This window comes from Puma concolor, chromosome B4 (genome assembly GCF_028749965.1).
Source record: "Puma concolor isolate L17-30 chromosome B4, mPumCon1.1.hap2, whole genome shotgun sequence".
In the NCBI taxonomy this organism is placed as follows: domain Eukaryota; kingdom Metazoa; phylum Chordata; class Mammalia; order Carnivora; family Felidae; genus Puma; species Puma concolor.
Genome location: NC_141673.1, coordinates 89301055 through 89324554, shown reverse-complemented (window position 1 = coordinate 89324554; position 23500 = coordinate 89301055). Strand labels below are relative to the sequence as shown.

Genomic DNA, 23500 nt, shown 5'->3' with positions numbered 1-23500 from the left:
TTTGTCTTAAGACACTTTTTAAATTCCTTTTAATTTTTTTGATCCGTTAGTTGTTCAGGAAGGTATTGTTTGATTTCCATGGGTTTGTGAATTTTTACAGTTTTCATCTTGTTACTGATTTCTAGATTTGTGCCATTGTAGTTAGCGAAGGTACTTGGTATGATTTCAATCTTCTTTCTTTTTTTAAATGTTTTTATGTTTATTTATTTTTGAGAGAGAGGGAAAGTGAGCAGGGGAGGAGCAGAGAGAGAGGGAGACACAGAATCTGAAGCAGGCTCTAGGCTCAAAGCTGTGAGCACAGAGCCTAATCTAGGCTGGAACTCAGACCACGAGATCATGAACTGAGCTGAAGTCAGATGCTTAACCGATTGAGCCACCCAAGTGCCCCTGATTTCAGTCTTCTTGAATTTGCTAAGACTTGTTTTGCGGCCTAACATATGGTCTATCCTAGAAAATGTTCTATGTGTGCTTGAGATAAATGTGTATTCTGCTTTGGGTAGATTATTCTATTATTAGTCTTTTGGGTCCATTTGGTCTATAGTTGTGCAAATTTGCTGTTTCCTAACTGATTCTCTCTGGCTGATCCATGTATTGTGGACAGTCAGGTATTAAAGTTCCCAGCTATTACTATATTTCTTCTTGTAGCTCTGTTAGTTTTTGCTTTATGTATTTAGGTGCTCCAATGTTGGTTGCATAAATATTTTATAATTGTTATGTCTTCTTGCTGTAAAGACATATGCTGTAACATTATAAATAATGCTGTAACATTATAAATAATGTTCTTTGTTTTTACCATTTTTAGTTCAAAGTCTATTTTGTCTGAAAAAAGTATTGCTACTCCGTTTTTTCTGGGTTACCTATTTTCTTCAAATGTCTTTTTCCTTCCCTCTCAGTCTACTGTGCCTTTAAGGTTAAAGTGAGTATCTTTAAGGCAATGTGTTGTTGAATCATGTTTTTTTCACCAGTTGGCCATTCTGTGTCTTTTAATTGGAAAACTTAATCTGTTTCCATTTAAAGTATTTATTGATAGGTAGGGACTTACTATTGCCATTTTGTTAATTGTTTTCTGGCTATTCTGTAGGTCTGTTGTTTATTGTTTCCTTGCCTGCTGTTTATTTTTATATTTTAATGTCTTTTGATATCTGTATGCTCTCATTTCTTCAGCATATTTTTTTGTGTAATTATTAAAGGCTTTTCCCTTGTGGTTACCATGACACATACAGTATCTTAAACTTAAAATGCCGTGTTTTATTTTTATTTTATTTTATTTTAATTTTATTAATTCCATTTCATTTTATTATTTTTTAAGTTTCTTTATTTATTTTGAGGCGAGGGACAGAGTGAGAAGGAGAGAGAGAATCCCAAGCAGGCTCCGTGCCATCAGCACAGAGCCCCACACAGGGTGAGATCATGACCTGAGCTGAAGCCTAGAGTCAGACACTTAACTGACTGAGGCACCCAAGGTGCCCCCTAATTGTGGTATTTTAAACTGATAACAACTTAGCTTCAATATAATCCATAAACTTTACACTTAGAGTTTTTGTCTCCCTCACATCTAAGATTATTATATTGCTATTATAATTTACACGTAATTTATGTTGCATAACTAATAACAGATTATTGTAGTTATGATTATTTTTACTTTTTTTTAACTTTTAAAGAAGAGCTGTAAGTGAATTGTGCTCCACTGTTACCATATTGCAGAATCTATGAGTTTATATTTGTCATTATCAGTGAGATTTACACTACCTTTTTATGAAGTTAATTACCATTCTTTTACTTCCAGTCAAGATGTACTTAGCATTTCTTACAAAGCAGGTCTGATGGTAATGAAGTCCCCCAGCTTTTGTCTGTTTGGGAGTCTTTAATCCTTACTTTGTTTCTGAAGGAGAACTTCATCAGGTATAGAATTCTTGGTTGACAGTTATTTTCTTTCAGTATTCCAAATATATCATCCCATTTTATCCTGGCCTGAAAAGTACTGTTGAAAAATCTGCCCATCATCTAATGGCAGTTCTCTTATATATACAAACTCTCTTTTCTCTTGCTGCTCTTAAAATTCTTTGTCTTTGACTTTTGATACTTTGATTGTAATTTGTCTTGGTGTAGCCCTATTTTGGTTGAACTTTTTAGGGGTCTTTGGGACCTCATGGATCTGGATGGCCATCTCTTTCCCCAGATTTGGGAAGTTTCCAGCCATTGGTGCTTTAAATATACTTTCTGTCCCATCTGTTTCCTTTCTTATTCTGGAATTCCCATAACACAAATATCATTTCCTTTCATTGTATCCCCATAATCCCCATAGGCATTTTTCACTCTTTTTCATTCTCTTTTCCTTTTGGTCCTCTGACTGTGTAATTTGCAATGTTCTACTCTCCTGATCATTGATTCTTTCTTCTTCATGGCCAAATGTACTTTTGAAACTCTCTATTAAGTTCTTCAATTCAGTTATTCTATCTTTAAAATTTGGATTTCTGTTTGGTTTTTGTTCATTTGGTTTTGGGTTTGTTTTGATGGTTGCTAGTTCCTTGTCAGACTTCTCTTTTTGTTTGCATTGCTTTCCTAATTTTGTCTAGTTGTCTGTTTTCTTGTAATTTACTATACTTCTTTAAGAGGGTTATTCTGAATTCTTTGTCAAACAGTTCATAGATCTTCATTTCTTTAGGATTAGTTATTGGAGCTTTATTAGTTTATGTTAGTGGTGTCATATTTACCTGATGTTTTTGTGATCCTTGATTTCTTAGGTTGGTATCTATGCATTTGAGTAACTGAGCTTCTTTTCCAGACTTTGCAGGTTTGCTCTACAGAGACAATTTTCACCAGTCAGCTCAGTTTGTCTCTGGGTTGTCTCCTGGTCATGTCTTTGGGCAGGTAGGACCTGCTATTGTGGTCTATTTTGGAGTGAAACAACTGTTCAAGCTCTGAGGTTGGGAATGAGGGAGTGTGCCACTGGCTGATAATAATTGGATAGGACTGTTGGCTTGGTCCCCTACGTAAATGAGGCTGTAGTATGGGCTCCACAATGCATTGATTCTCTGGTCAGGCTTAGTAGATGGTCAGGACTGCTATTATATACAGTAATAGACTATGACAGGGACCCTAGCAGGGACCCAGGACCTATGCAGCTTGTTGTTTGGGGACATGAATCAGGCCAGAGTGTACATTGAATGCTCTGGTTAGGTAAGGTCATCAGTTTTGCTCTGCAGATGGGGGAACCCACAGGCTGTGCTCTCTGTTCAAGAGCCACTGTATGTAAGGCTATTGATGGGTTATGCAGCTTCCCGTGTGCTCTATTTAGACCCCTGGTCAGACAGGCTATAGGTTGTATTTAGCAACGAGTAGGACTAAAAACTTAGATTCTCTGCTTGGGCACAGCAGGAGAAGCAGCTCTAAAGCCTACAAAGCTCTTTGTTTGTTGTCTTAACTCAAGCGGTACCACATCTCATGTTCCCCGACCAAGCAGGGCCACTGGCTTTGTTCTGAAAGCTGTCTGTTCTCCCTGCCCATGTGTCAGCTCCAGTGATGCTGGGCCACACAGCTTCCAAGAGTTGGTCAGCTGGGGATAAGACACTCTCTACAGTGAGTAGGACTGTCTCAGGGCAGGAGGGGGAGGTGTCATTCCAGCTATTTTCAGTTTCCCAAACAGGCTCTCAGGTTGAGAGTGGCTAGGAGTCACCCTCAGGCTTAGCTATGAATGAATCTCCCTGCCTGTGCATAGCATGGGAACACTCCACACCCAGCACTGGCTTTGCTCTTGGGGTATTCCACACTGCCCTTGCACCTCTTGGCTCAAGTGCCACCGGACCTCACTGCCTCTGGGAATTGTCACCAATCCTTTTGATCAGATGGGGCTGGGAGACACTCCCCACAGTGGGGGAGACTATGACTCACTTCCTTGCCTGGGTATGGACATACTGAGCTTTAGAGCTGACAAAACTCCTTGCTTAAGAATCTGAATCAGGCACATCTGCACCCACCAAGTTCACTGATCTGTGTGTGCCCCCAGCTTGGTTCTGCAGCTGAGCAAAGCTGCTGGTCAGGATTACTATTTGGGCATTGCTTGTATGAACTTGATCTGCCAAGATCCATGTCCTAGTTGTTGCAAACCCCTACCCCCCTTACATATCACAGTCCGATTCCCAGTGGTTGAGCCTCACAGATTCCCCTGCAGTCGCCATGGTACAGATCAGAATAGGGACTCCCACAGAGCAACCTACAATTCTGGGAGGGGTGCTCGTTATCCACTTGGGTTGTCTTTTCCTGCAGGAGGAACCAGAATCTCAGGGGAGACTTTGTGCATTATTGTGCTTGCTGGGGTTAGAGCAGCGTGGTCATCCTGTAGCTTCTTTTCTTACCCTTCTAATGCAGTCTGTCTTGATCTCTGTGGTGCAGAGGGAGTGCTTCAGCCTCACCCCCACGTTCTAGGACTCTCTCAGCGGTGTTTTTTATTGAGTAGTTGTTGGTTGTTCTTGCGAGGGAGAGCTAAGTTGGGAACATCCTATGTTGCCATCTTTGTGACTGAAGGCAAATATCCCTCTTTTCATGGTTGTTGCCAGGGCTTGTACTTGTCAGAAGTGTTCAAAATATTAGACTAACAGTACTACAGAAGCAACGTGCTTTTCCTCTCTTACAAGGTTTATTTTAAATTTCATCCCAGGCGGTAAGTTTGGAGTCTTAAGGTCTGCTGTTTGTTTAAATTTAGTCAATCCTTGAGTTCCAAGAACTCTAATCATTGAGTGGATTGTTAAATTTGTATTTAAGAGGGAATTGCATTTCTCTGAGAATCTCAGCTGGCAGCTATAAAGAATTTGCAATGAAAAAGATCACTCTTCTCATAAATTTCCCTTAGAAAATATGTTGTATTAAGACTCATATGGCACTACTCCCATGGACTCGATTAAAAAAAAAAGTGGTGGAAAACTCAAAAAGTCGCAATTAACTATCAAAATAATTAAAGAATTGCCTAAAGCAGTGCCTGTCAGAAGTCTTTTTTTTTTTTTTTCCAAAATATAGCAGTTAAAATTTTGCCTTGGCCTATCAGCCCTCTACAGTCTTGCCTGGCAGATTCTCTGAACATGTTCCCTGTCCCCTGCTCCTCCTTCCCCTTCACTAAGCTGCTTTCCCTTCCACACTGACCTCCCAACTGACCTTCTGACTTCTCCCAGGTAGGGCCCTCTTTCTGAAACATGCTTCCCCCAGTACTGTCTAAATGTCTTCCTTACTGCACCAGGCCTCTGTTCAAATTTTACCCCTAGAACATTTCTGAATTTCTGTTCTTTGTTCTATGTTCTCTGCATAATTTTTCTTTATATCACTGAAAACTACCAGAGTTTCTTTTCTTTTAATCCCTCCTCCTCTCCTTCTTCTTTTTCTTTTCTCTTCCTTTCCCCACCTCTTCCACCTCTTTTTTTTTTTTTTTTTTTTTTTGAGGTTCTGTCTTTTCCAAGAGAGTGGAAGCTCCACGAGAGCTGGGATTTTGTTGTTGTTGTTGGCTACTTCATCCTTAGTCTCTGGAACAGGACACGCAATTTCTCTGTGCAGACACTTTATACAACATCATACCTCCATCCCGCTCCTTATGTTTACCCTGCTTTTCTAAGATTATCTGAAGGTGGCCATAATCTAACAAATAATCTAAATTAAACTAGCCATTTCCAACCTTTTTACATCAGAGCATATGATGTATGATCTGTATATATGATGTGTTATATGTGATACAACGTGTGAATACAGTAGTGTTCCACAGACAGCAGTGGAGAAAGGGGAAAGGATTTAGAGCTTGGTGAAAATTTTATTTCCTTTGTTTTATAAAAATATAATACAATATCATTATAAAATATTAGAAATAATATTAAAAATTAAATTTATTCTGAAAGCTACAAATAAAATCTTATTTAAAAAAATTTACAGCCCTAGTACTTCACAGGACACCTATAACCCACTTGTTGCACACAATGATAGATTTGTTGGGAAACTCTAAGACTTAAGTGAAGTTTTTGTTTTGTTTGTTTAGGAGATTATATGTTGTGTAGGTTTGTCAGTGTCTTTGGTAAAATAGCTAAATCTTTTCCAAAGACATAGAAGTCAGTATAAAAACCCTTAGGCATGTTGTTAAGTGCAGTACAGATGCTGTCTAGCAGATCATGGATTCTTCTTCCTCCTCGGACAGCCTCTGATAGAAGTATGGGCTAAAACCACATTTTACTAAGAACAGCTGCACTCACTCCATATTCTCCTGTTCATTAGTACTGTGACCATGGGAAGGTTATTTAACCTGAGTCTGAATGATTTCTTTACCTATGAGGGCAAGTGATTAATCTACTGATCAAGTATCAATAATAGAGAGGTGCCTGGGTTGCTCAGTCGGTTAAGGGGTTAAGCATGTCACTCTTGATTTTGGCTCAGGTCGTGATCTCACGGTTTGTGGGATCTTGCCCCAAGTCCAGCTCTGCACTGACAGCATGGTACCTGCTTGGGATTCTCACCCTCTCCCTCTCTCTCTGCTTCTCCCCCATTTGTGCTCTCTCTTTCTCTCGAAAATAAATAAATGAACTTAAAAAAGCAACAACAGAAATATTTGAAAGGAGTAGGAGGATAGGAGGGGCTCCCAGCTTCCACATTTATCAAAGGAAGAGCACAGTTTTCCTCTAGTATAACAAAACAAAAGAAATAATGATGCCAACAAGAGATGTGAAAATTACAAAAGCCTTTCAGCAAGCTTAATATTACTTTCAATGGACCCAAAAATCTTCAGGTGTAATATATCAAACTTTTGAGAGAACTGGACGTTGGAAGCAAACTAAGCCGGCTGCGAGTTCCCCACACATATTAGTCAATGATGTGAGAGCTTCCTGTTGTGTGTTTCCCTTGAGTGGTGAGAAATAGAAAACAGCTCAAGATTTCATTTCATTTGCCTTACAGTAGGTTGTTCAGCCATAAAATGCTGGAAAACAGTAAGCAGATGGCTGTTCAGAAGATAGTTCTCTCTTCAGTTTTCAGTGCAGGCTGCCTTCTCTGTGTTTGGGAGAATGGAACTTCAAAAGATCTCGTCCCTGTACTCAAGTATCAGCACTTTGAAATCTAAGCCAGTTTTCACAATCAAGAGTAAACGCACTTTGGCACAGATATCAACACTTAAAATTTAGGCTTTAGTCCTTTTGTTTCATCTGAAATGGATCATATTACATTTTTAAATGGTTTCTACGGACACTATTCTGATCAGAGTTCTGTCTCACACCAATAACGTAGGTTCACTAAAAATGTTGATGGTTAATAAAGTTAATTGCCTGTCAAAAATATATCTTCTTTATTTACGAATTTTAAGCATCAGATACCTGCCAAACTCTGCTCCAGATAAGTTAATGTTTAAAACAATAGCAGATCCTGTTACTGCTAAAAATTTCTCAACCTTAGAGAAGGCAAACACACGAGGAAATTTTAATTATTATGTCAGAATGACAAGAAGAAACAAAGATGGGAGGAGAAAATAATATCCTTCTGTCCTGAAGTTACTCCAGGACACCAAGGCTTTAGCTCAACTTGCCAACATTGCCACTGATCTTTTCATGATGATCCATTCTTCCCATTTCATGCCATGGAGACACCCTACTATACACCTTGTCTCCAGATGGTGGTGTGCAGAGAGGGCAAGCCCCATGGCCTGAGTGCTCACGTGGTCCTGATGGAGTGAGAGGGGGTCTAAGGTGAAGCGTAAGAGCTGCAGTTTCTAATTTCCAAAAAAATTATTTAGTGGTTTAATAAATCTTTGTCTTTCTAGGTGCCCTAGCTAAAATTTCACCTCTTTCGTCGCCCTGTTCCTCACCTCCCCAAGGGACCCCCGCCAGCAGCCCAGTCAGCAAAATTTCTGCAGTGCAGTTTCCAGAATCTGCCAACACAGCTGCCAAACAGGGCCTAAGTTCTCACAGGGCATTAACTTATACTCAGAGTGCCCCTGACCTATCTCCTCAGATCCTCCCTCCACCTGTTATATGTAGCAGGTAAGGATTTTATCGTGTTAACTAGAGTTTAACTCATCAGAAAACAAATACTAGTTTTCTTCTTAGGAACACTTACCTCCAGTCCACGTAGCTATGTGGAGGTTTGACAAAGCAATGGACAGGAAAAGTAGAAGATAATGTATTTTATGTTGAATAGAAACTTAATTTTTTTTTTGTGGTTGTCTGTTAATATAAAGCTTAGAGTCCATACAGTCCATACAGCTAAACTTTGGAGATGATATAAAATAATTAGTTGTATATTTCCTCTGCTTACTGATGGAAAATGCATAAAACCTGTAAGTAAAAAATTGTATCAAGTCATTTAGTATAATAGGATATTGTGTTGGAATTTTAAAAAATTTTTTTAATGTTTATTGATTTTTGAGAGAGAGAGTGTGTGTGTGAGTGGGGGAGGGGTAGAGAGAGGGAGACACAGAATCTGAAGCAGGCTCCAGGCTCCGAGCTGCCAGCACAGAACCCAACACAGGGCTCGAACCCATGAACTGTGAGATCACGACCTGAGCTGAAGTCGGACACCCAACCGAGGCATCCAGGCGCCCCATGTGTTGGAATATTTTTATATCCAGGGAGGATTTTATATTGATTTTAAGGGTATTTTAAGCATGCAATGCTTAAGGTATCTTAAGGTATCTTAAGCATGCAATTCTCACTTTGAAAATATGCAAATAACACATGACACGTTACAGTTGGACCAAAAATGGGTCTCTGAATGCAATTAAGCAATCAGTTTATACTGCTCTATCATTTTTAAATAGAATTAGAAATAAGAAGTCATGTCTTGTCACAGAGGATAAGAAAAAAGGCCTAGCATGGTGAGAGTAGTTATTTTGCCAACATTGTCCTGAGAAGGAAATACCTTCTTTTACTGATATAGTAATATTATTGTTCTCTAGAAATAGCTTCAACTTGAAGAACTGGTTTTAAAGCATTACAGTATTCTTTTAACTACAAAAGCTGAGTGTTTTTAAACTAAGTATAATCATGAGAGTGTTATTTCTTTTCTAAGGTTACTGAGGATAACCATTTGCATAAATGACTTACATATTGATAGTTTACTATCACCTGGTGGTTCACAGACCCAGATTTAAGCTTCACACGTTTCATTTTCTGATCATTTATTCAAAAACTATATTCTTTTCTCCTTACAAATATTTTTAAAGGGAAATCATTTTTGTTAGTTTCCTAGTCCAGGGTCAGAGTAAAAAGTTATTTTACCATCCAAAAGTTATTCTGTTACCCTCTCTATGACAGCTTTTTTAATGAAATAATTTATGTGGAATATTAATTCCATCTTTCCCCCCACCTCCCCTCACACAAAGCATGATCTGTGGTAAAACAGACCTATCATATATATTTCCCTCAGCGATTCACAACACACATCACTTTATTAAAAGCTCTGAGAAGTCCTGCAAAAAGAAACCTCTTGATTTTTGTCTCATCTAGCATTTCCTGAATATATCTGACAACATAACCAGTTTCTTTAGGTGAACACACAGTAATTTCCCATGGAGCTAGTGTTTGATGGAACATCCTTAAGAAACATGTTTTTGTGGTATGCATCCTAAGCCAAGACAAAGCTCAGCGGAGTAATCACCATCAAGGACATCTGCTTCCAGCATTTCTAGGGAGACTCTCCCACTGCGGGCTTCAGACTTGTGGGAAATAAGTTGCCTAAAGAAAGCAGAGATGTTCTGATCTACCACTCACACAGCTCTTCTCATCACAGTCTATTTTTTGTGAATTTAGCAGGAAGAATGTTAATGGGATTTTTATAAAAGAGGTTTTGGAGAAAAACAAGATAATTTCACTGCCTGCTTTTTCAGTAATGTTTATAAATCCAGTAGTGTGTCTTTTATTTGTTTGGGCTTTATAAATCTGTAATTCAAACCATGTTCTATTATTGCCTTCAAGGCAACCACCCATGTAGGCACAGAGAGCTCCAGAAACACACGACTAATTATTGTGGTTTCCCCTGCTGAACTCGAAGGGTTTGGCATTGAATCCGTCTTTTGGCTGCTGTAATGTCTACGCAACAAGCCATTTTTTTGGCATAAGAGGTAGTATATTTGGACTACTAATTTAAGTGTTCCTTTTAAGTATTATCTTGCAATGAAAATTCTTAAAACTAATAAACCCGGCATCTACCAAGTGTCACCCAAGAATGTAAGCCCATCATTTGTGTCTGTTTTTTCCCCCACTTTGGTCCAGTCATTTTCTTTTGATTCCCTAAATCAAAGTGATGGGATTTCATAATTAGAAATATTTCACATGTGACGCTTTTCCACTTACGTTTAAGGCTTGAAAATATATTTACTTAGGATGATAATATTCTCTACCTAGAAAAATGCTTACCTCTACAACACATATCTAAGCACAATTCAGGGGAAAGAAAAGTGATGAGACGTTTAATATATTAAATTATGAACCATTTCATTTCTTTTCCTTTTAGAGTGAATAATCTGTGGTTAAATAACAAACAAAACCGTCCAAGACCATTTGTAGTATTAGGCAGAAGAAAAGAACCCATAAGCAAAAGGCAGAATTAAAATCTAACCATGGAGTTTCTAAACAAGATAAGTAAGAGAAGAAACTTGCCCAACCATTTGTGGGGTTGCTTTTTAATTTATGAAACAGTCAAAAGTGTTGAGAAAGTAAGTGTCCTACATTCTCCAAAGTCCTCTGTTAAAGAGTCCAGTCTCTCAAGTATTTTCCTTTTTCTAGGTTACTCACAACATACCCCTTTGGCCTGTTTTTCTCAACTAGTGTTCTGTGATAGTCAGTTTTACATTCCCTCTTCATCAAAATGTATCTCTACTTTCTTCATTTCCTTAGGGCCTTAACAGTGACTGGTCAATATTAAAAAAAATTAATTTTTATTTTGTGACAAAAAGTTAACATACTAACATTCTATTTTCACATATGCAATCTTTTCTTAAAGGGCTCCTTGGGCATAAAATGTCTCTTAATCCACAGAAATATATCTAATAATGAGGCTTTTGAGCAGATACAAAGGGATTCCACTGGGAAACATTTTTTAACTAAATGTGCATCAGCACCTCCAAAATCATTATTATAAATAGGTAGCAGACAATCCCAGGATTCTCTAAATAACGTAACAATTTTGCCAGTAGTTTCACCTCAACTATGGTCTAGACTATAGAGGAAGATGAGCGTTGAGTGGAGTTTCTGATCATTTGTATTGATGACATTCTCACAAAAAAGAAAACAGTATATCAGCATATCAGCATCTGTATATAAAGCAAAATGAGGTTTTCTATCAAATAAGTGGAAGATAGAAAGATTTGATTATTATTGCCCTTCATGTGTACATAGATGGTGTATGCCTGTGACTTTTTGAAAAGAAAGAATATACTTACAGCTGTTCCAATATTTCTCAGCTGTGGCAGGCCATATCCCCAAGGGACCCCTGCTGCTGTGCCCCTGGAGAGAAGCAGTGCCACCATTCGGACACCAAGCAGAACGGGTAATTCTTTGTTTGGATTCTTTTGCTTAAAATGGAAATCACTTTACTTTTTTTTTTTCCTCTGATCAAAAAGGTAACATATATTTCCGATTTTTTAGATAACAAATTTTAAAAGATAGTGAAGGAAGACAAAATCATCCATAGTCCTACTACCTAAGAGCTAATCGTGGGTAAAATTTTGATGCAAAGCTATCCAAAATGGTTTTCAATATCTATACACAAATGTATGTATTTTTAAAACTAGAAGTCATTTTATATAATGTGTAGAACTATATAGAAATGTCATATTATCTTGGACACTGAAGGGTCATCCCTTTTAGGGAACTCTCTGGAGATCTCCATTACAGGCTGAGAATCACTATAAGCTTGTAAAAAGGCTTTTTCTTGAGGCAATGTTATGGACAGGTTAAAAGAACACAGGCATTCAAGGCTGGTTTTACCTTTATTTGACTGTCTACTAGTTTGTATTGTAATCTCTGTGACTCAATTCCTTCATCTGTGGATGTGGATGATAACAGTACATACCAGACAGGATTGTTGTGAGAATTAAATTACTTAAAACATGTAATGGAAACACTAATTTGAAAAGATATATGCACTCCTATGTTTACTGCAGTATTATTTACAACAGCCAAGGTATGGAAGCAACCTAACACATGACAGAATATTACTCAGCCATAAAAACATAATGAAATCTTGCCATTTGTGACAACATGGGTAGACCTAGAGGCTATTATGCTAAGTGAAATAAGTCAGACAGAGAAAGACAAATAACACATGATTTCATTTATATGTGGAAACTGAAAACCAAACAAACAGAAACAAACTCATAACTACAGGGAAAAAATGTTATTGCCAGAATGGAATAGAGTAAGGGGATGGGCAAAATAGGTGAAGGGAATTACGAGGTGCAGACTTCCAGTTATAAGATAAATAAGTCATGAGCATGAAAGGTAGAGCAAAGGGAATATTGTCACTAATATCATAACTGTACAGTAACTACACTTATGGTAAGCACTGCATAATGTATATAATTATTGGATCACTATTTTGTATACCTGACACTAATACAATATTTTATGTCAACTATACTTCAATTTAAAAAAATCAAGTAAAATACTTAATAGTATCTAGGTCACTGTAAGTAATGTCAACAGTGACCCACTGTTTGCTGCCATCACTACAGTAATTATTATTTTATTTTTATTGATGCAGATCTAGGGACTTGCTTTTGTTAGCACTGAAGATCTACATGGTAGGAAAAAAATGGCTTCTCTGAACTACAGAGTTTAGGGTGATAAAGGTATGCAAGAATGGTTCATGATTATCTGCTTCAGCAGATATGTCAAGGGACACAGGCAAGAAAAATTCAAAAGGAGAATTCTCTGTGATATTGTAGCATTCTGAAGACTCAGAATATCCCCTCCTTATGTCCCTGATATTCTTTGACTCTACTGAGTCTGATAGAATATGGGTAGTAGTTTCTTATCTCCTTTGTGGCCTCATGTAGAACTATGGCCTTTGAGTGTTCTTCATTTTTTCTACAAATTCTGAGATTGAAACTTGTCGATTGTATTTTCATGCTGTGTCTCATTCTAACATAGAACAAACTTCATGAGAAAGATGGAAGAAAGGCAGGTCCTTGGAAAAGTCTTATAAGATACCCCTGATTGCAATAGTCTACCTAACAAAAGCCATTATTCGCTAAAAACTTCAGAAAAATTAGATAGTAAAGGTATGATGGCATACAACAATACTAGAATATCCGCATCTGAGAAGGGAGAACAAAGAGGAAATACTTTACCTGACTTCAAGACTTAAACTATAGTAATCAAGATAGTGTGGCGCAGGAATAAGGATCAGCAAATAGGTCAAATGGAATAGATCAGAAAGCCCCAAATTAGACCCGTGTCTACACCATCACTGAATTTTCAACAAAGATGCCAGAGCATTCCAAGAGGGTTGGAAAAAAATGAATTTCACCCCCTACTGCACACCGTATGAAACATGGTCCTGAGGTGGAGCATAAACCTAAATGTAAAAGCTAAAACAACAAAGGTTCTGAAAGAAAACAGAGGAAGATATATTTGTGACTTAGGAGAAAGCAAAGATTCCATAGGGATGTTAGCAATAACCATAAAAGAAAAAAAAAAAAGCTAGGCTTTATCAAAAGCAAAGAATATAGGACGTTGGGTCCGACTTCATGGGTTCAAAGTCATGCGGCAAAATTTACCAGCTGTGTGCCTTAAGCCATTTACTTATCCCTTCTGTGCCTCCATTTCCTTTCTGCAAAGTAAGGATATGAGTAATGCAGTGATGTGCTGTAAAACCCGCCTCAGGATTGTGTAGGTTTAAAGGCGTTAGTACAAATAAGGTGCTTTCGGTGCTGTCCAGCACATGGCCACTCACACAGTAAACTTCATTCAGGCACTTGTTCAGCCATGAGAAGGTTCTTTCGAGGTCTTTGCCCCAGAAGCATGTTCTACAGACTGTTCACATTACCTGATTGGGCCTCTGGTTAGCATAGTTTAGTGCTGATTGAAATGGGAGACAGTGGAAGGAGGCATCTAAGGAGGAAAGCCACAGCTTCCTATGGAGATTGGACACACAAGATGTCCCCAGTCCTTCAGCACATGCTACTGTGCCATGTCCCACAGACACCACCTTGTTCTCAGGTGTCAGCTAACTTCTACCATGTGCCCATTCTGGAGTTAGTGTTTTGTCAGCTACTTGCTGGTTTAATATGTTGGCAGATGCATAAAGGAAAAAGGAACATAATGTTATATGATTTGTAAAAAGTATAAACTGCTGATCTACATATTATTACTGAGGAATTACTGAGCGTAATATAAACCACAGGTCATAATTCTGTCTATTTTCTTGGGTTAAAAAAATGTGTACTTTTCTCCATTTCATGATCTCACCTTCTTGGTGTGTCAGCTCATGAAAGCAGTTATTTCCCTACTCGCTTAGGAATATGCGCTCACATAGGACCCCTTTTTCCATTTGCAGGTTTCATCATAATCTGTTCTCTTGTAATTGCAGATGACACTACTCAAGTTACCTCTGATTATGAAACCAATAACAACAGCGATAGCAGTGATATTGTACAGAATGAAGATGAGACTGAGTGCCCGAGAGAGCCTCTAAGGAAAGCTTCGGCTTGTGGCACCTACACGTCTGAGACCATGATATTCCTGGTAGCCCCATATCACTGCGCTCATTCATTTACTTGAGAGATTGCCTTCTGTTACAGAAATTGACTTAGAAACAGATCCCTGAGTCGTTAGATTTACAGATATATCTCTTTTGGAACACACATTGTTATAACCATACCTATGTGTGTCAGTGTATGTTTTCCTTATGCAAGTATATCAATCTCTTAATGATTCTATTGTTTAGTGATTAAAACCATAAATATTCATGTCCACAAGTGATTACAGGTGTTTAATCCTAGAATCTAAAAATGTAAATCTAAAAGTGCATAGAAAAAAAATTATTTCATCCAATAAAAAATATTTTATAAACATCAGTAAAAGTGAAATATGTTAGTTGTCTTAGGGCTTCTGCTACTTTTTCCTAGCACTTCCTTTGTTTAGAAAGCATGCCAATATTTATTTTCCTTATTGTATTAAGCTAGATTTATACTGACACTTTCTACCCGTTAAAATATCCTTTAATGATGACTGATTTGGGGTGTTTATAGAGATCCTTTTAAAGAAGATAAAAGCATACGTTTGAGTCTGATTAATCATGGGGAGGCAGCAAATAGTAGAAAATAGTTCACTGTCATGTAATTATTCATTGTTGCTATTATCATTTTTATTTTACCTGAGTTACCATTTATACTTTTAATTTAAAGAGATTGTCAGATAATGTAATTTCCATGTTTCCTAATCCTCACTATCATTTTTTACTTTTACCTTTTGGTAAATGTACTCTTAAGAATATCCTCATTTAGAACATACTGTAAAATGTCTTTACATTTCTTTAGTGCGGGTTTCTTTATAAACCATACATCACATGAATTAAATAAAAATAGTGAAAAATGTGGCAGTTATCATAGGATTAATGCTGATTTTGAAACAATAATATAAATTTGGCCGAGTAGGGGGTGATTGACTCCTCCCCCATCATGGGTTTCTCTTGAAAGTCCAATATAAACCAGGAACCCTCCCAGAAAAATTTACATATACTTCTAAAGAGATAAATTTATATACAATTTCAGAGCATCCTAAAGTCCTTTAGTCTTTATTGAAGAATCCCATAGTAGGTGAAAAACAGTTCTATTAGGAAAGAAACATCCATTTTTTTTCTGTGGCATATATGAACCAGCAATAGGCAGGCACCTAATACGCAAAATTCATGGTATGAAACAGCATTAGGACCTTCTCTCCTTACTTTGGGACCAATGTCTTATTCACCTTGCTTTTTTTTTTTTTTAAGATCATTCATTCACCCTGAAGTTTTAAGTCATTTATTTTTATAAACTCAGTTGTTGAACAAAGCACAAATTGCTTCGTAGAAAAAAATTACATGTTCTTAAAATATTTTCTTCTTCATTATAGGACAAACCAGTTCTTGCTCCTGAACCTCTTGTCATGGATAACTTGGACTCAATTATGGAGCAGCTAAATACTTGGAATTTTCCAATTTTTGATTTGGTGGAAAAAATAGGAAGAAAATGTGGCCGTATTCTTAGCCAGGTAAGGAATGCATTCATACGTGTGACTTTAAATGTAGGAAAAAAAAAAAAAAAAAAACCCTTGGTTGGTTAAAGCTCTGTACATGCTTGACACTGGTGGTGGACTTCAGGTGGAAAAAGGAAATTTTAGTACCTCACATTCTGTAGATTCCTTGGTAGTGGGTCAACAAAAGAAGTTGGAATTTCAAGTGAGTGAATACCATAATGTACAATTAAAATACGTAGTTTTTAAGACAGTGGAGAGGAACAGGGACAAAAGAAATAAAAGCTGATACAAGCCCTCAAGATAAGAAAGCTACCTAATAATAAATAGTAATTTATTGTCTATAATTTTTTCCAATGACTAGTTTTTAATTTTTTTTTTAATATTTCAGTGTTTAGGTCTTACCAAAAGACCTAAAATTGTGCAGAAACACATTTCCTTCCATTGCTGTGAGAAACATATCAGAGTTCTCTGTTCTAATATAGAAGACACCATTAAGTATCACAAGAAATAGACTATGAACTATTGCTAGTTAACAAGACTTTTTGTATATTTTCCTTAAGCTAGACAACTTTCAAGACTTTCCACATTAAAAAATATATAAATTGGTGTCCTTGAAGGAGAAAGAAAACACAGAAATTAAGAATTTGAGTATGACCTCAATAAATGAAAAAACAAAACAAAACACTGGAATTGTTCTGTTATCAAACACCTCTCAGAACACACCCTCAATGAAAGGGGCTAATACAATAATATTTATCAGCTTATGTAAAATGCTTCAAATGTGTTCTCATAGATTGACTAAATATCACAGCAGAGATGCTAAAGACCACCAAATTAATATGAGACGTAGAATTCAAGACCCAGATTTTTGGAGCCACCAACATTTCCCTGGAAAACACTAGAAGAGAAATCACGTGTCATACTGATTTCTACTCCATGCATCAGAGACAGGCTTTCTTCAGACTTCTCAACAAGTATCTTAAGTGTGGAGTTTCAGGGTGAGGATTCCTGATCCCTGAAGGTTTGAAGGAAGATGATAGAGGGGCCTTTCCTCTGTTTTTCAGATCCACAAATACAAAGTACTAGGCTAGTCTTCAAGAAGGAAAAGTAGGTCTGTGCCTTAAAGGGACTAGTAGGGAAGTTAGATATGTGTCAAAATAATGGCAGTTCAACTTCCTACGCAGAAAAGTGTGCTAAAATGATTGATGGCTTATGAAGGTCAAAATAATTATATGGTCTGTGTGCCGTGTAGTTGCCTCTGCTAAACTGTCTTCTAACCATGAACACTGTGAGACCTAGGGTGACAGCCCTTGCACCTTTCCTAGGAGTTAGTGGGCCCATTTTCTCCTCTTTCCTTCTCCTCAGTGCTAAGCAACCTCTTTTATGCTAGGTGATCGTGAAGACAGCTTTAAGGGCAGCTGTTTTTATCCAGTCCACCTTCACCTCACACCTCGGGACTCCTCCTGGGAGATTTTGTATCCCACTTTCTGAACCCCCTTGCAGACTGCACCTCTGAGGGAAGGATCTTACCTGGAAATACCCCTGGAATGGCACAGCAAGAGGAGATGGCAGTGGGCCCAGAACTCTGCTTTCCCTTTCACTGCAGTGTGTGTTTCCTGTGAAGAGAACATTTTCACATTGTTTGGTATTTGATATGTATGTCACAGACTCCCCCAAGCTCTGCAATTGAATCCTCTCAGTAACGTTGATGCAGGTATTCTGTCTAATCTGTTTTTCAGAAAAGGAAACCAAGGCTTAAAACAGCATATCCCATTCATCTAGTTATATAGTAAATATCGGACCTGTGATTTGAAACCCATACTTATTTTTTTAAGTTTATTTATTCATTTTGAGAGAGAGAGAGAGTGAGAGCAGGGGAGGGGGGGAGAGAGAGAGAGAGAGAGAGAATGAATCCCAAACAGGTTCCGCACTGTCGGTACAGAGCCCGGGGCTCGAACTCAGGAACCATGAGATCAGATCATGACCTGACCTGCTCTGAAATCAAAAGTCAGACGCTCAAATGACTGAGCCACTCAGGTGCCCCAGGAAATCCATCCTGTTGACTTTTGTTTACCTTCAGCTGTTTCTCAGCCCCTCATAAAACATTCACTTATTCTGTCTTCAAACTGGGAACAGAGAGCTTGAGCCAGTGGGAAAATGGTTATTGTAGTAGTTGGTTTCTTAGCTACAGTGACAGTCTAGCAAATACTGTTCCAAGTACCTAGCTCCCCTTTAATTTCTGGGAACAAGGGGTGGGAATGTGACCCTTGACCAGCTTTGCCACAAAATGTTTTGTAAGAGTCCTGGATAGGAGTACACAACGGAAAAATTAGATGTAGTGAACAATTAGATTGCAGTAAAATTCACTAATGTTTTTTTTTTCCAGTCATCTTTCAAAAATAAATACATAACTACATGATCCTTAGTACGTCACTATTTTATCTTTCCGGTTTACAAAACATTGAACTTTGAGAAAATGCAGTTTTATTTGTCTTGCTGAGTAGAACTTTATGAGATTTTTTTTCTTTGATTGGAGTTTATAAGCGCAAAATCATGAAATTTTCACTGTGTGAAAGGCATATTTTTTTTTTTTTTTACCCTAGTAAGACTTTTGGGACAGCTGAAATGAATTAACTTGAACATTCCGAGAAATCACCTTTTGGCTGAAACTACACAGAAAAAAATCTCACTTCAAAAGATTTTTAAAGAGACATATGTGCAATGGAAATGACTTTTCAGTCTCAATATACTGACTGCCTTTTTGATGACTATCATATTTACTTTAACAAATTTAAAAGGGCATGGTTCAGATTTCAGAAAAGTGCTTGCTTTTTCCAGTTACCAGTATTTACCTGGTTAATGGAATCTTTACTTGTAGTTTAAATTATTAGTGGTTGATTTGTAATGGCATCTTAGTGAAAATTCTTCTATTTTAAAACCATACTCTAAGATATCCTGTTGTCTTAATTTTTTCAATTCATCTTTCAAATGTTTAAGAGAGTAATGGGAAACTTTAGTTATTTGCAATCTTAAAAACATTGCTTTTCACATACCAGTGGTAGGATCTAACACAGTTTAGAGCACAGAATTTGGAGCCAAAAAAGGCTTGGCTTGAATTTTGGTTCTGAAAATGTCAGCTGTGTGATCTCGGACAGGTCCCTGAAGTAACATGCATAGTTAAGCCCTTTAGGTATTTATAAGCGAGAACTCATATACAGACTAAAGCAGTAGTAAAGAGGAGCTAACTTAACAAAAAAAAAAAAAAAAAAAAAACAGCTTGAAATATTACAGAAACCTTAACTTCACTTTCTGTTGCATTTTTAAAGAGAGGAGGTGTGGATGTTATGTTCCAAACAAAAAGGTAAAACCTCAATGTACTTGCCATTCAGAGTGGAGAAAAGCATATAGAAGTTGATGTACCTAGGGTATAATCTGTTTCCAGCAGCAGCTACGGTGATGCTTTTAAAACATAAGCCAAATAAAGTTACTTCCCTGCTCTAATCTCTTCCAGGGTTTCCCTACCTCACTTAGAGTAAAAATCTTATAATGGTCAGTCTAGCTGTCAAACCCCCAACATTGCATCCTGCCCAATCCCACTCTGCTGTTACTAACATAAATTCTACTCCTGTCCTCATTCATTCTGTTTTAGCCATGCTGGCCTTCTTGCTCTTTCTTGAGCACGGCAAGCATACCTCAGGGCCTTTGCACAGGCCTTTTTCTCTGTATGAAAAACTCTTTTCTCAGATATCCGTGTACTTCAGTCTACATATCCTTCAATTGTTTACTCAAATGTCACCTTGGATATGTCTGCTCTAACCACCATACTTAAAAAAGCAAATTCCATAGCTTTCCTGGTATTCTCAGTCCTCCACCCCTGCTCCCCCCACTTTTTTTTTTTACATATTACTTACTACTTTTTGTCATAGTGTATACCTTATTATATCTGCTGTTTACTTCCCTTCCCTGCTAGACCGTAGGCTCCCTGAAGGAAGAGATCTTTGTTTTGTTTACCTGTATATATGCCTCATATGCAGAAAATTGTCTGGAACGTGGTAAGGGCTCAATAGATATATGCTGAATGAATAACTCTCCTTTTTAGTTATGCCAGCCTAAAGAAGTAAACCGAGGCAAGCTCAAAGTTGTCAAAAAGATGAGTTTATTCAGGAATAACAGGCGTACTGCGATTTCGGATATGCAAACTATAGCAAACTATCATGAGTCCCTTGAAGGTTTGGGGTGGGCTGTTATCTATGGGCAGGAAATGTAAAAAGGGGATAGTTCAATTAGAGACTGTTAAAATAAAAAACAAATGGGACCAGGTTTGAAAATTCCTCAAGCAGACGAAACCAGTGCAGTCATACAAACAAAGCTCAAGTCAGTTTATTTTGTGAGACCAGCCCGACCCTGACCATTCCTTGTTCACACCTCTGGAAACCATAAGTACAACTTCCCAAGGTTGATACGAGGCAACTCTTGATCAACTACCTATCACTTAAGAAAATTCCAGTGTTACCACTTTTTTTGTAAATCAGTCATTTATGGGAAATCAGTCTGTCTTTAAATTGTATTTTTCTGACAGCACATGTGTGAGACTTTTTTTTTTATATCCTTCTGTTTCATTTTAGATAGAAATTCCTTTATACACACACACACACACACACACACACACACACACACACACACGTATGTTAAACACTGAGTACATAATTAAAGGAATATCATTGAGGGGCACCTGGGTGGCTCAGTTGGATTAGCATCTGACTCTTGATTGCAGCTCGGGTCAAGATCTCATGGTTTATGGGTTCAAGCCCCTCATCAGGCTCTGCGCTGACAGCATGGAGCCTGCTTGGGATTCTCTGTCTCCTTCTCTCTCTGCTCCTCCCCCTCTCACCCACTGTCTTTCTCTCTCTCTCTCTCTCAAATTAAATAAGCTTCAAAATGGAATGTCATTGACTTTAAATAAGTTTAAATAAATTTAAAGTCAAATGACAAAAGATAGAAATTTATGAAACAATATATCAAAGCTTTGGAAGAAATATTTCAAGACAATTTTAAGAAGAGATGCAGATAATAAAAATGATGAATAATTCTTTCATAAAGTCTCCTGAGTTATAACCAACTCTGTACCTTTGTGATACGAAGTAAGGCCACTTGAAATGGTGCTGTCCTCCATTCTGCCATGTGAATAACCATTTCTCTCCCCATTACCGCCTGTGCCTTTATCATTTTTTTCTCCATCATTTGCCTGTCAAACATGCCAATTGCATGCAAAGGTATTCACTGACTTTGAGTCGCCAGAGCTGTGAATGCAACTGAAAGGAGAATAGATATTTGGAGGAGAAAGAGAAGACATGTGAGGAAAAAATAATTTAGATGGCATTTATACTGAAGTAGAATAAATTGGTTTCTCTTTACATTTAGTCAAGGTAACCCTTTTTCTCTCTCATAATTCTTTCCCCTTCTCTAAGGTACAGCTATGAATCCTTTATCCTCTGGAATTTCTTTTTCAATAAAAATTAGTCAAATTAAAGCCTTTTCTCATTTGTTACTGCTTATGTTATGCACTTGGCAGTCAACAATTTAGGAAGTAGTGTTGCCTAGCAGTTGATATCACACACAATTGATTGCCTTGATATGTTTCTGCAGTGTATATACTGTTGTTTGAGTTGGCTGTTTTCTTGGTTGCATGTCCCCACCTTTAAAAACAGATGAAATGCCCCTTGTGGTCAGGGACTGCAAGGGCTAGACACACAGAGTTCCTCGATAGTTACTTGACTTATTATTCCCAACAGGTGTCTCTACCAGCTATGGATTATTTGATGTTTTATAAAGCTTGTGCTTCTGTTTATAGGTATCATACAGACTTTTTGAAGACATGGGCCTCTTTGAAGCTTTCAAAATTCCAGTTAGGGAATTTATGAATTATTTTCATGCTTTGGAGATCGGATACAGGGAAATTCCTTGTAAGTATAAGTTATTTGTGAAATAACACTTTAAAATCTGTCAAATTTGCTGTGGGTAGTGGGATATTGAATGGTTAGTAGCTAGCAGAGAATTCCTCATAGTAAACACAGTGTGTGGCCACATGCTATAGTGATTAGGAGAGAATAGCCTGTTTCAGAATCCCAGCCCCTACATTTATCAGCTGTGGAAGACCATGGGTCTTACTTAACCTCTGCATGCCTCATTTCTCAATCTGTAAAATGGGGATCATAATATCTGCTTTGTAGGATTGTTATGAGGGTAAAATGAGGTAATAATTCTAAAGGAGTTATAATAGTGCCTTCACCTAGTAAGACAATTAAGTGTGTGCCCCACAAATAATTAAATGTTAAATTTATTGCTCATTTTATTACGTACTCCTTTTATTGGGTGAGTTCAACTTTTGTTCTGGCATCTGCAGAGTTAAAACATTAACTCTTGATATTCTTGAATATAACAAAAACCTGCCTGGGTGTTGAGGGACAGGTGGGTGATGGTATAATTAATAAAATACACAAGAGGCACTCCTAAGTGGTTGCAAAGAAATTATTAGAAGCCTTTAAAATCAGATAAATGTGAAGACCAAAGGAAGATTTTGTGAACCAAGTGTTCATGTTTGTGAACTTTAAATATTATGAGCATAGTTTGTGATTTATAATAATGCAAAATAGAACAGAGGGAAGATGTTAAATTTCCGATATGGAGCATTGCAGGTTTCATCTGAACATCATCCTAAATGCTACAAAATATATGGAATGGAAGAAAATGTCCAAAAACCCAGTCATAGAAATTGTGAAAATGTGCAGAAATCACGTGGTACTTTTAGAAAATAAATGGCATACAACAAGAGAAATAGACATCATATATTGGTTGAGGCATGTCTTAGAAATGTGTTGTTCAAATCATGTTCTAAGTTTTAAGTTTTAAATTTTCTTTTATACGCCTTAGACTTTAGAATCCCATGTCTTTTTCTAGTTGCAAAGAGCTGAAGTTAAATAAAAATTCCATGCAGACAAATAAAGTACAGGTATTTCCAGACGTTAAACTAGTGATCCATTATTAACATATTGTTTTTCAAAATGCCATCTGATTGGAACAAAAATGCACACCTAATGGCATGTGATAGGAAAAGAGAATGAAGAATTGGATCCACAATGAGATTGTTGGAGAATATGGGACCCAAATGCAGGCAAAACAGGACAGTGGGTGTAGAGGAAAGAGGAACTTAAGAACTTAAGGTCTGGCCAATAGGGCCATGGAAATTGAGAGAGAAATATGAACAAGGGGTAGTTGAAAGGATCTCAAGATAAGCCTTGCTTTCTTAA

The 23500-nt window shown here is 37.4% G+C and overlaps 1 protein-coding gene across 3 annotated transcripts in view; it reads left to right on the top strand.

Annotated features, from left to right (window-relative positions):
* The window catches only part of PDE3A (phosphodiesterase 3A), a 315627-nt gene that overhangs the window by 266656 nt on the left and 25471 nt on the right, over window positions 1-23500 (top strand). For all 3 annotated transcript variants that reach the window (XM_086713941.1, XM_025930318.2, XM_086713942.1), the window contains 5 exons: window positions 7778-7997; window positions 11417-11502; window positions 14548-14702; window positions 16071-16208; window positions 22045-22156. In XM_086713941.1, the coding sequence (XP_086570067.1) occupies window positions 7778-7997; window positions 11417-11502; window positions 14548-14702; window positions 16071-16208; window positions 22045-22156 (711 nt within the window). The remainder of the gene's footprint in view (window positions 1-7777; window positions 7998-11416; window positions 11503-14547; window positions 14703-16070; window positions 16209-22044; window positions 22157-23500) is intronic.